The following is a 13,898-nucleotide window of genomic DNA, read 5'->3' as shown; positions in this document are numbered from 1 at the left end:
TGCTTCTCATTTCTTAAATTGTGCATCCTTGTTTCCTCGCTCCTCCATCCTTTAGAAATAAATGTACTTTATTTCAGTTCTGCATAGATTATAAGGTTTCACATTTCACATTTACAAGTGAGTCTGATGCTTTCCTTGTATGTGGTTTTTAATGGGTGTTGTCCATGGATTATGCAAATTGTGAATGTGTGCACACATTCTACAGTGAGCCCCATTTACAAATGTTTGGAATTCACTAACATACACAACACACATGTGGGGCAGAAAATATTTGTGAAGGTCCAATTTGCATGCAAATTACTCCTAATGAACACATTATTATATATACGAATGTCTCATGAATGAGGCCCTGTTTCTTTGTACTCTATCAATACTGGCACTCCTTCCCAAATCCAGCTGCCAAAAAATTAACGAAACAATTGTTTATGAGCAAGCTGTGAAAGCAGAAAGAGTGAAGGCCCCAATGTTACTGTGTACTGGTTTTATATACAGATAAATAGATATTACCTTCAAATTAAACATGCAATGGCCTTGATTTTTTAAAAGAGTTTTTTTTTTAATATGTAGTTAAACATTATCAAAACATACTATTCAAATAAACATATCAAATTTTTTTTTACCTGTTCCTCCCACTCAAAGCACAAAATATGTGGTAAGATATGCTATTCAACAAAATACTCAGGGGGGGGAACCTTGCATTTACAATTACAGATTTGTGAGGTAACCAGTATGTGGGTAGATTGGGTCAGTTCACAGTTTTAAGTTTCTTCTTCTTTGTTTTAGCCATCTGAGGCAGTGGCATTTTAAAGGCAGTCCTAGAAAGTGCACAAAACAGACAATTTGTTAAAGACTGTCAGAAAACTGAAAGAATCCATTAATCTGTCAGACACATTTAAAAATAATTTTAAAATTACTTACTCGCATGTTGTGCAGATTGGACTAAAGTTACAGAATACTGGGGGGAAAAGATACAACATTAAGTCTATCTAAAGATACAAAATGAGAACTATGATAATGATTTTTATTATGATAAAATAATAAAAAAAGGATATTTTGTATTCTTAGCTAATTTAGCTAAAAGTAAAATGTATACTTAGCTCAGGCTCCTGTTTAAATTTACTGTATATTTTAAGGAGTATATACACTGTATATCAGTGCATTCAGAAAGTATTCAGATCCCTTCATTTTTTTTTTTTTCAAAAATGTATTATGTTGCAGTTTTATGCTAAAATGCTTTAAATAACCTTTCACATCAATCTACTCTCCATGCCCTATACTGACAAAGTAAAAAACAGATTTTTGATAACTGCTAATGTATTAAAAAGATAAAACTGAAATATCACATTGACAGAAGTATTCAGACCCTTTGCTATGATACTTGAAATTTAGCTCAGGTGCATCCCATTTATCTGGATCATCTTTGAGATGTTTGTACACTTTGATTGGGATCCACCTGTATCTTGATTGGAAGGGCATACACCGGTCTACACTGATCAGCCACAACATTAAAACCACTGACAGGTGAAGTGAATAACATTCATCTCGTTACAATCGTACCTGTCAAGGAGAGGGATATATTAGGTAGCAAGTGAACAGTCAGTTCTTGAATTTCATGTGTTGGAAGCAGGAAAAATTGGTAAGCTTAAGGATCTGAGCAACTTTGACAAGGGCCAAATTGTGATGGCTAGACAACTGGGTCAGAGCATCTCCAAAATGGCAGGTCTTGTGGGGCGTTCCCGGTATGCTGTGGTTAGTACCTACCAATAGAGTTCCAAGGATGGACAACTGGTGAAACACGACAGGGTTATGGGCGCATAAGGCTCAATGATACACGTGGGGAGTGAAGGCTAGCCCGCCTGGTCCGATCCCACAGAAGAGCTACTGTAGCACAAATTGCTGAAAACTTTAATGCTGGCCATGATAGAAAGGTGTCAGAACACAGTGCATCGCAGCATGCTGCATATGGGGCTGCGTAGCCGCAGACCGGCCAGAGTGCCCATGCTGATCCCTGTCCACTGCCGAAAGTGCTTACAATGGGCACATGAGCATCAGAACTGGACCATGGAGCAATGGAAGAAGGTGGCCTGGTCTGATGAATCACATTTCCTTTTAGATCAGTTGGACAGCTGGGTGCTGGTGCATCGTTTACCTGGGGAAGAGATGGCAGCAGGATGCACCATGGGGAAAAAGGCAGGCTGGCGGAGGCAGTGTGATGCTCTGGGCAATGTTCTGCTTTGAAAGCTTGGGTCCTGGCATTCATGTTGATGTTACTTTGACACATACCACCTACCTAAAGATTGTTGCAAACCACGTACACCCCTTCATAGCAGCGAAATTCCCTGATGGCAGTGGCCTCTTTTAGCAGGATATTGTGCCCTGCCACACTGCAAAAATTGTTCAGGAATGCTTTGATGAACATGACAAAGAGTTCAAGGTGTTGACTTGGCCTCCAAATTCCCCAGATCTCAATCTGATCAAAAGTCAGATCAATGGAGGCCCCACATCATAACTTAAAGTATCTGCTAACGTCTTGGTGCCAGATACAACAGGACACCTTCAGAGGTCTTGTGGAATCCATGCATTGACAGGTCAGAGCTGTTTTGGTGGCACGAGGGGGAGCAACATGATATTAGGCAGGTGGTTTTAATGTTGTGGCAGATCGGTATATATAAGGTCTCACAGCTTTCCAAAACTTGGCTGCATTAAAGGTTCCCAAGGGCACAGTGGCCTCCATAATTCTTAAATAGAAGTTTAGAACAACCAGGACTCTTCCTAAAATTGGCCACCCAGCCAAACTGAGCAATCAGGGGAGAAGTGCCTTGGTAAGAGAGGTGACCAGGAACACGATGGTCACTCTAGTTGAGCTGCAGAGATTATGTGTTGAGATGGGAGAAATTTGCAAAGGGACATCCATCACTCCAACAATCTGGGCCTTATGGCAGAGTGGCCAGACAGCGGTCTTTTCTCTACTCTAAAATAGCAAAGGGCTCTTTGATTCTCTGGTCTGATGAAACAAAGATTGAACTGTTTGGCTTCAATTCCAAGCATATTGAGGGTGCCTGGAGGACACCAGGCACTGCTCATCACCTGCACAATACCATCCCAACAGTGAAGCATGGTGGTGGTAGCATCATACTGTGGGGGTGTTTTTCAGCGGCAGAGTCTGGGGAACTTATCAGGATTGAAAGAATGCTGAACACAGCAAAACAGAGATATCCTTATGGAAAACCTGGTGCAGAGCATTCAGGACCTCAGACTGGGCTCAAGGTTCACCTTCCAACAGGACAATGATCCTAAGCACACAGCCAAGACAACGCAAGAGTGGCTTAGGGACAACTCTGTGAATATCTTGAGTGGCCCGGCCAGAGCCCGGTCTTTGACCAATCGAACATCTCTGGAGAGACCTGAAAGTGGCTGTCCACCGACCGTCCCAATCCAGCCTGACAGAGCTTGAGAGGATCTGCAGAGAAGAATGGCAGAACATTCCAAATCCAGGTGTGCAAAACTAGTTGCATCATTCACGAAAAGACTTCAACTAAGTACTGAGTTAAGGGTCTGAATACTTATGTCAATGTGATATTTCAGTTTTTCTTTTTAATAAATTTTAAAAGTGATCAAAATTGGGGTTTTTTGCTTCGTAATTACAGGGTGTGGAGTGTAGATTGATGTGTTTTAAAGAAGAAAAAAAACATTTCAGCATAAGGCTGCAACAACAAAAATTAAAAAAAAAAATAAGGGGTCTGATACTTCTGAATGCACTGTATTTTTTTTTTTATAGAGCAACATCAAATAATGGAGCGAAATCATCACCAGTTCTTTAAAAAAAAAGATGTCTAGGTCAATTGTTTACCATTTATTTACATCTGGATGTAAATGTGGTCTGCTACTTGTATAAATAAAATTTCATCATGACAATCAAATTCTTAACAGTTGTCAATGGCACAATCCCAATAAGCAATTTCAGAGTTAACAGAAATCAGTTGAATGTATGAAACGGGCCTATGCCCACTAATGAACAATAACATATTTTTCTTGAAACTGATGATAGATAATAAAGGGTTGATGGAGACATACTTGATAGGCACACTGAACAGACATAGCCTATTTCAATAAGGTTCCTGTGGCAGAAGCAAGCAGCTCTGTAGTCTACATGTACTGGAGGCGGCAATAACAATTGAGAGCGTTGGTCTGCATCTGGTAAGAATACCCACTGACACAACAAGCACATGTACAATAAGGGAAAGTGTTTTTTATATTATTATTGTTATGTAAAACAGTAATTTGCAAAATAAACATATGATACAATAAACAAATAGATTACATTTAAACAAAGCATATAAAGAGCTTAATTACATATCGTCACCTTCCTAAAATAATGTCCTTTTGACTAAAATTATTTGTATTTTTTTGCCTAATTATCTCCTCATGATGCTGGCCACCTCTGGTAAAATTTCTGAAAAACCTAAAAAAAAAATACTTGGGACATTATTTTAGGAAGGTGACGACATTCAGATAAAATGAAGTTAAAAATTGAACAAATAAATCTCACCAACAAATACTGAGTCAGAGCAATTTTCTGTGGAATTCTAAGATACAAGCCCCCAGTTATGTCACAAGCCTGTTGAAAGGCAACAAAAAACACAAAAGAAAAATAAGATATCTGCTCCATTCATTCAGGTTTAAAATTTTTTTTTTTTTTATTAATAATCTTAATCTTATTAATAATCTTAATAAATATTTTACGTTTATTTTGTTGATAAATAAAAAACGGGGTAGGAAATTGGTAGTTCAGCCTCAAATGGCACAGCCAACTAAATGAAACCTGAAAAAATATGGAAAGAATTGGTGAAAAGTTTTTGGTTTCAATTTGACTGGCTGGTTGATACGCAACTTCCAGGAGTCAGGGTGTGCATTATTTTAGCTGTTCATCAGGAAACAAAGTTATATTTAGCAGGCTGCCACAATGAGAAACTCAGAGGAACTAATCCCTTTTTTTGTCAAAGTTTACAAGGTTCATGGCATCCAATCTTTGAAAGAATTTAAAGAATTTAGTTTGAAGTAGCTAGTAAACAAGATATGCTTGAGTATAGAGGTATATTCCGCTTTATATTGCCTTTACATTGTCTGCACTTTTAACTTTGAAAAGAAGACAAAACTGAAGGGAAAAGAAGACAAAACTGAAGGGAAAATGCCCCAAGAACAAGCAGGAACTGAAGACAGTTGCAGTAGAGGCCTGGCAGAGCATCACCAGGGATGAAACCCAGCATCTGGTGATGTCTATGCGTTCCAGACTTCAGGCTGTAATTGACAGCAAAGGATTTGCAACCAAGTATTAAAAAGTGAAAGTTTGATTTATGATTGTTAATCTGTCCCATTACTTTTGGTCCCTTAAAAAGTGGGAGGCACATATACAAACTGTTGTAATTCCTACACCGTTCACCTGATTTGGATGTAAATACCCTCAAATTAAAGCTGAAAGTCTGCAGTTAAAGCACATCTTGTTTGTTTCATTTCAGATCCACTGTGGTGGTGTATAGAGCCAAAAAGATTAGAATTGTGTTGATGTCCCAATATTTATGGACCTGACTGTATATGACAATTCCAGTGGGTCAGAAGTTTACATACACTAAGTTAACAGTGCCTTTAAGCAGCTTGGAAAATTTCAGAAAATTATGTCAAGCCCTTAGACAATTAGATTCTGATAGGTGGTGTACTGAATTGGAAGTGTACCTGTGGATGCATTTTAAGGCCTACCTTCAAACTCAGTGCTTCTTTGCTTGACATCATGGGAAAATCAAAATAATTCAGCCAAGATCTCAGAAAAATTTTTTTTTGGACCTCCATAAGTCTGGTTCATCCTTGGTAACAATTTCCAAATGCCTGAAGGTACCATGTTCATCTGTACAAACAATAGTACGCAAGTATAAACACCATGGGGCCACGCAGTCATCATACAGCTCAGGAAGGAGACACATTCTGTCTCCTAGAGATGAATGTAGTTTGTTGCGAAAAGTGCAAATCAATAACCAGAACAAGAGCAAATTACCTTGTGAAGATGCTGGAGGAGAAAGGTAGACAAGTATCTATATCCACAGTAAAACAAGTCCTATATCATCATAACCTAAAAGGCTGCTCAGCAAGGAATAAGCCACTGCTCCTGTGCATGTGCACATGGTGACAAAAGATCTTACATTTTGGAGAACTGTCCTCTGGTCTAATGAAAGAACACCATCCCAACCTTTAAGCATCGGGATGGCAGCATCATGTTGTGAGAGTGCTTTGCTGCAGGAGGGACTGGTGAACTTCACAAAATAGATGGCATCAAGAAGAAGGAAAATTAAGAGGATATATTGAAGCAACATCTCAAGACATCAGCTAGACATCTTCCAAATGGACTATGACCCCAAGTATACTTCCAAAATTGTGGCAAAATGGATTAAGGACAACAAAGTCAAAGTATTGAAGTGCCCATCACAAAGCCCTGACCTCAATCCGATAGAACATTTGTGGGCAGAATTGAAAAAGCATGTGAAAGCAAGGAGGCCTACAAACCTGACTCGGTGTGATGGGAGTTTTTGATTGGTTTTCCCCATGTTAATTGATAATTAGTTAGAGTATATAAGAGTGTTGTGTGTTATTTGGGGGAGACACTCACTGTGGGATAGATTTTTTCAGGAGTGGCTCTTGCTCAGTATGTAAGACTCATTTCTCATTTTGTTTATGTTTTTCTTATATTATGTAGCTTAAAGATTTTGTCAGTTATTTTGTTTATAATTTAAAAAAAAATTCCCTTCATTATCCCTAGACTTATGTTTATTATTATTATTGGTCGTTGTGCTTTTTGTTTAATTAAAATAAAAAAATTGTATTGATTCGATTTTGTTGTCTGATCCCTCTTATGTTGTGGCTTGAAACTATCTGGTCGTGGCACTCAGTTACAGTTACAGTTCTGTCTGGCGGAATGGGCAAACTTTCCAGCAACTTTTTGTGAGAAGCTTGTGGAAGGCAACCCAAAATGCTTGAACCATGTTAAACAATTTAAAGGCAATGCTACCAAATACTAACAAAGTGTATGTAAACTTCATACCCACTTGGAACGTGATGAAAGATATAAAAGCAGAAATAAATAATTCTTTCTACAATAATTCTGAAATTTCACATTCTTAAAATAAAGAAGTGATCCTAACTGACCCAAGACAATGAATGTTTTCTACGATTAAATGTCAGGAATTGTGAAAAACTGAGTTTAAATGTATTTGGCTAAGGTGTATGTAAATTTCTGACTTCAACTGTATATATATATATATATATATATATATATATATATATATACATACACATACATATCACACACACACACACACTCAACTAAAGGATTATTAGGAACACCTGTTCAATTTCTCATTAATGCAATTATCTAATCAACCAATCACATGGCAGTTGCTTCAATGCATTTAGGGGTGTGGTCCTGGTCAAGACAATCTCCTGAACTCCAAACTGAATGTCAGAATGGGAAAGAAAGGTGATTTAAGCAATTTTGAGCGTGGCATGGTTGTTGGTGCCAGACGGGCCGGTCTGAGTATTTCACAATCTGCTCAGTTACTGGGATTTTCACGCACAACCATTTCTAGGGTTTACAAAGAATGGTGTGAAAAGGGAAAAACATCCAGTATGCGGCAGTCCTGTGGGCTGAAAATGCCTTGTTGATGCTAGAGGTCAGAGGAGAATGGGCCGACTGATTCAAGCTGATAGAAGAGCAACTTTGCCTGAAATAACCACTCGTTACAACCGAGGTATGCAGCAAAGCATTTGTGAAGCCACAACACGCACAACCTTGAGGCGGATGGGCTACAACAGCAGAAGACCCCACCGAGTACCACTCATCTCCACTACAAATAGGAAAAAGAGGCTACAATTTGCAAGAGCTCACCAAAATTGGACAGTTGAAGACTGGAAAAATGTTGCCTGGTCTGATGAGTCTCGATTTCTGTTGAGACATTCAGATGGTAGAGTCAGAATTTGGCGTAAACAGAATGAGAACATGGATCCATCATGCCTTGTTACCACTGTGCAGGCTGGTGGTGGTGGTGGTGTAATGGTGTGGGGGGTGTTTTCTTGGCACACTTTAGGCCCCTTAGTGCCAATTGGGCATCGTTTAAATGCCACGGCCTACCTGAGCATTGTTTCTGACCATGTCCATCCCTTTATGGCCACCATGTACCCATCCTCTGATGGCTACTTCCAGCAGGATAATGCACCATGTCACAAAGCTCGAATCATTTCAGATTGGTTTCTTGAACATGACAATGAGTTCACTGTACTAAAATGGCCCCCACAGTCACCAGATCTCAACCCAATAGAGCATCTTTGGGATGTGGTGGAACAGGAGCTTTGTGCCCTGGATGTGCATCCCACAAATCTCCATCAACTGCAAGATGCTATCCTATCAATATGGGCCAACATTTCTAAAGAATGCTTTCAGCACCTTGTTGAATCAATGACACGTAGAATTAAGGCAGTTCTGAAGGCGAAAGAGGGTCAAACACAGTATTAGTATGGTGTTCCTAATAATCCTTTAGGTGAGTGTATATATATATATATATATATATATATATATATATATATATTGAACCGTTTCTCACCCACACCTATTATATTGCTTCTGAAGAATTGGATTTAAACAGTCATGTGGATTACTTTTATGTTTCCTTTATGTGATTTCTGGAGCTACAAATGTGTGATCACCATTCACTTGTATTGTATACTCGTATACAACTAGTATACTACAGAGCTGAGATATTTTAGATATTGTTCTAAATCTTCATTTGTGTTCTGCTGAAAAAAGAAAGTCATACACATCTGTGATAGTATGAGGGTGAGTAAATGATGAGAGAATTTTCATTTTTGGGTTAACACTCAAGAGCGAACACACTATAACACTCTGGCATCTTTACCAGCCCAAAATAGAAACACTGGTAATCTACTGCCTGATTTTGGGGCCAATGGCAAAGATGGAGAGAGTGTTTTCCCCACCGTTCGATGGCTCTAGTGGCACAGAAACTACATGCTTCACATTTAACAATCAAGCATAACATATCAACAATCTAAACATTTCCACGGTGCTTGCAAATGAACATCATTAAAAAACACATGTAAACAGTTATAAATGCCTAGATTAAATAAAATACCTGTTGCAAAAGTCCTGAGTCAGTGTCCAACACACAGGCATCAATCAGGATATTCTTTGGGAATGATGAGAATGGATGTTTGTTCAACGATAGAGCATTATATAGATGCACATTATTGAAAGAAAATACAGTATAAGATGATTGTTCAGTTGTTAACCCCACCTTCTTCTGTGCTGCAAAGATCACATTCATGAAGTTCATGTACTGCAATGTACAGTCCTCAGCTGCTTTTATAACCTGAAATAATTTTAAGCAAAAATGTTAAGGTAGCTATTCAATTAAACATAAATTTTTGCCTGTTAAACCCAAAGATGTACTTACCAAGATCCTTGATTTCACATCCTGCCCAGCTGTAAGTAAAATACTAAAGGTTCAGTCCATGTCGAAATTGTACTACATAGAAATTCAATACAAAACACTAAGACTATTTAATACAAAATGACAATTAAACCAGAGCTAGTAAAAAGGACCATCTTATTGGTGCTTTTGCAATGCTGTATAAATCTATCTACATGTCTCTACAAAACATTACACCAAAAAATAACAAATAACAACACAAAATACATGTGCTTAGTTTTCATGGGACCAAACTAAAGATGAGAACAAATGTGTTTACCTTCCACTTCCTTAGAGACTCGATGGATATCTGAGAGTCAAAAGTTAATAAAAATTGGAATCTTTGCACATCATATTCTATTCACAAAACTGCCATGTGCTTCTTGAGAGAAATAACATGTGATCTCTTTAGCGACTGATCTGTACTGTATATATGAGAGGTACAGGATACAACACAAAGCTCTGGAGAGTGATCCGGCCAATAAAGTGTCTGTTTGATTGCTGCTGACCTCTGCTGTTAACAGGAAAGGAAACCATAATTATCCTGTTGTAGTAATACCCACTAAAAAAGTACTCAAAAATGTCCTCAAATACTAGGCCAGACAAAACAGCTAAAACCAGTCAAATACAGCACTGATTCTGACATAGGACCAACCATGTCTCACAACTTTGCAAACCATTAGTTTTTAAAATGGTGACATTTCCACTTTGAAATTAATAAAAGATTAAAATAAATAATGTTCTTGATGTGAATGTACCATTTCATTTAATTTTGTCTTTCTATTTTATTTTAAAGTATGACATAATATTATAACTCACTATCCCTAAAAAACACCATTCCACAGAAAATAACTTGATATTTCATAGAGATTAAATATTAAAATTATGGAAAACATTACTACTGTGATATTCAAAACATGGTTTTGTCAACACAATCAGCTGTCCACACCAATTTCTGTTTGACTGTGGTTAATTTAGTAGATGGAGCTCACTATCTAGTACTCTCATTTCATTCATCATTTTGTGAGAAAAAATGAATTAGCAGTTTTTTCAGTTCTGTTTTAAAAATAATTGACAGAACTTTCATTGATTAAACAATGCTATTTAAGATAAATTACTACTTTAACCTGTATAATAACAATAATCAATAATTAAATATCAAATACTTACTACTGTCCAAGAGATTTCTCAGCTCTTCCGCTAAGAGATCATTGGCAAATGACAGAAGCTCATATTTGCCATCACCATTAGCAGATAACACATCCCCAGATTTCCACTTCTTACTTGGATATAGGAAGTGGCTTGAAAAGACATAAAAAGATTGGCTAATTTAGTATAGTTACTTTTACCTTCAAACAAATAAACTCATCTGAAGACAATATGAGAAAAACGGCAGGCCTCTAGGAGTTTGTCAAATAAAGAGAGACTTCACTGACAGGAAAAGGTCTACAATGAAAGAGCAATTACTTCCCTACCTCTCTTGATAGAGGTTTGCAATGATGCCTAATTTGTTGGACCTTGCCATAATTAAATGGGAATTTGCCAGAACCATCAAAGCATCCAAACATTTTGTGAGGGTGAACTGAAAAAGAAAACAAACAATCTTAGTCTTTTTATAAAGGGGAAAAAAATCCCAAGCATTATTGAGGGTGAACTGAAAAAGAAAACAAACAATCTTAGTCTTTTTATAAAGGGGAAAAAAATCCCAAGCATTATTAACCTGGCTGGCTTCATGACGACGTAGCCAAACTCTGTAAACCCTGTAATCCTGATAAATTACAATTTAAACAACTTTCCAAAGGAAATGTGAGGTCCACGGCCAGCTTGACACTCTTGAGAAAGAGTGTGTATTTTGAGGCATGGAGGCATTATAAAAATGAAGCAACAACATCTTAACCACACTCTTAATGAAACTGAAGACTAAATTAATAATAATCAGTGAATGAACAGTCTGAAAAAACAACACAGCCAAGACATGATGGAGGGTTGTGGAAAGGATATTTAAAAAATGTATTTAAAGAAATTTCTCCAGAAAATCTCACACCTGACCAGAAAAACATGCCAATTGGAATCTACAAAAAAATAACCAAAACCTTTTAGACTATCAGATTAGCAGAGAAGAATTGACAGATGCACTTCAGAAACTAAAACCAGAAATGCATGTGGTTTTAGACAACATTAGAACAGAAATGTTGAAGCACAGCCTACAGTAATGCAGGAGGCCTTGTTAAAACTGTTCAGTCTGGTTCTGCAAACTGGCTATTTTCCTGATACCTGAAGTATGAGTTTAATACACCCATTATATAAGAGTGGAGATAAATTCGACCACAATAACTACCAAGGCAATTGTGTGAACTGTAATCTGGGGAAGACTTTCTGTTGTGTCCTGAATGCCTGGATACAGTCCTTCCTTACCAAGCACAATGTCTTGAGTAAGAGTCGGATTGGATTCCTACCAAACCACCGCACCACCGACCACATTCACATGCTACTACACAGAATAGTCACTTTCATCAAAAAAGCAAAGGCAAAATATATGCATGTTTTGTTGATTTAAAAAAAGCATTTGATTCCATTTGGCATGATAGTCTATATTATAAAATTCTACAATCCGGCATTGGGGGTAAAATGTATGACACTATCAAATCTATGTATTCGGACAACAGGTGCAGAGGTAAACTTGGCAATAAAAGAACACAATTCTTCACTCAAGGGCGTGGGATAGCCCTTAAATATATATATTGAAAAATGATCCCTCAAATTTTGGACACACCTAAATTCAAGTTCCCCTAACACACTGCAACATGAAACCTAAAAACAGTCCCCTTTGTCAGCTGGCTCTGAAACTCACAAACCCACTGACAACTAACAAACCCCAGTTTCAGACCAGCACTGCTGAACTAAACCAAATCAGAATAAACCAAATCAAACAAAAGAAAGCAAAAATTCATATTTGGACCACTGGGAAAATGAATGTAAAAACCAAAGCAAACTGAAATATTATCGGGCCCTATACAGAAAGTATAAACTGGCAGAATATCTCTACACTGTAAGAGATCCAAAACAGACGGATCCTCACCAAATACAGACTCAGCGATCAGTCTGGCAATAGAAAAAGGGAGACAGAGACAAACATGGCTTCCAAAAAAAAATAAGTCATGCTCACTGTGACACTGGTGAGGTCAAGACAGAGAAACTTCTCAGAGAAATGTACAGAGGTGAGAGAGAAATACAAATTCTCAAACCTCATGCCACAGTTTCCAGTTCAGCAGAAACAGACCAAATGCAGGTGTTACTGGGGGAGGACAATCATGCATCAGTTGCAGCAAAATTCCTTTTTTAAGTGCACACCCAGAAACCAATTACTGCCTTAATATACTTCGTCACAGTATTTTTTTTAATGTTCATAATGTCTTGTTAAATTTTATATTAATGTATACTGTTATTATATTTTGTATTTTATTAATTACCTGGCACATTATTTTAATTCTATTATAATTTGGTCCTGTTTTAGTATTATTATTTGTCTTGTCATTATGTTTTTTGTATTTATGTTTTGGCAATTTTGTATGTAAACACAATCATCAATATAAAGTACTTTATGAAATTGAGAGAGAGAGAGAGAGACAGAGAGAGTACCTTAGGATCCCTTTGTGTTTGCTGGCCCCACCAAATAGGGTTGACATCTATCACCATGACCAGAATGTTAATTTCGTCTTCTGCAAACATGAGTAGTCGTTATTATTAAATGTGTGTCATTATGTTTATTGCGTTTATTATAGGGGCATGATAGTTCATACAGTGAAGTATTTGCTCTTAGTGTTTACACTGCTATTTTTACACTATTCCATATATAGATGCAAAATAAATTTGTATCTTTTTGACAAGTTAAAAACACTTTTACATGGTTTAAATATAAAACATTGTTTATCAGATTTGCAAACCTGATGCCATTGTTGAGATACCAGTATCGCGATTTAACGGTATTACGTTGCTATTTATAACGCCTTGTTAAAAAAATATATCGTAAGAGTCATGACGAGTTTACACGAATGTACCAATGAACTGAACAATTCATAGCAATCTCTATGAATTATGTAGTCGATATGTTTACAACACTGTAAAAGACTTGCGCAGTTAGAGCACTGCAAACGTCGCGCAGTTAATTGCGTAACGAATGACGTCATGACGTCATAACATAAGCGTCAATCATAGAGCTTTTTTTAAGGAATATTCCGGGTTTAAGGTCAATCGACAGTCACAACATTTATGGAATAATGTTAATTACCACAAAATTAATTTAGACTTTTCTCCTCTTTTTCTTAAAAATAAATAAATTAAAAAGCTGGGAATCAGTGAAGCATTTACAGTGAA

At 37.2% G+C, this 13,898-nt stretch overlaps 1 protein-coding gene across 2 annotated transcripts; it reads right to left on the bottom strand.

Moving 5' to 3' along the window:
* Nucleotides 1-123: 123 nt before the first annotated feature.
* On the bottom strand, nt 124-13,678 carry gtf2h3 (general transcription factor IIH, polypeptide 3). Of its 2 annotated transcripts, none has more exons than XM_052125541.1 (13): nt 13,469-13,678; nt 13,164-13,243; nt 11,000-11,106; nt 10,695-10,825; nt 9,922-10,038; nt 9,805-9,834; nt 9,510-9,538; nt 9,351-9,425; nt 9,189-9,242; nt 4,550-4,618; nt 4,075-4,210; nt 919-955; nt 124-815 (listed from the first exon to the last, which is right to left on the bottom strand). In XM_052125541.1, exons 1-13 carry the CDS (start codon nt 13,476-13,478, stop codon nt 746-748), a joined length of 945 nt encoding a protein of 314 aa, XP_051981501.1. In that variant the 5' UTR covers nt 13,479-13,678; the 3' UTR covers nt 124-745. The 2 variants fall into 2 exon arrangements, with proteins under 2 accessions (XP_051981501.1, XP_051981502.1); XM_052125542.1 differs by having other exon boundaries at nt 127-815; nt 9,976-10,038.
* Nucleotides 13,679-13,898: the final 220 nt, after the last annotated feature.

This window comes from Xyrauchen texanus, chromosome 4, assembly GCF_025860055.1.
Source record: "Xyrauchen texanus isolate HMW12.3.18 chromosome 4, RBS_HiC_50CHRs, whole genome shotgun sequence".
Lineage (NCBI taxonomy): Eukaryota > Metazoa > Chordata > Actinopteri > Cypriniformes > Catostomidae > Xyrauchen > Xyrauchen texanus.
The sequence above is the reverse complement of the archived record's forward strand: the minus strand, read 5'-3'. Positions and strand labels throughout refer to the sequence as shown.

Coding starts and splice junctions, on each gene's coding strand:
- gtf2h3 (XM_052125541.1), bottom strand. Junction 10,826..10,999: donor GCAAACCTCTATCAAGAGAG/GTAGGGAAGTAA, acceptor TGTCTTTTCAAG/CCACTTCCTATATCCAAGTA. Junction 9,243..9,350: donor TCTTTGCAGCACAGAAGAAG/GTGGGGTTAACA, acceptor TCATTCCCAAAG/AATATCCTGATTGATGCCTG.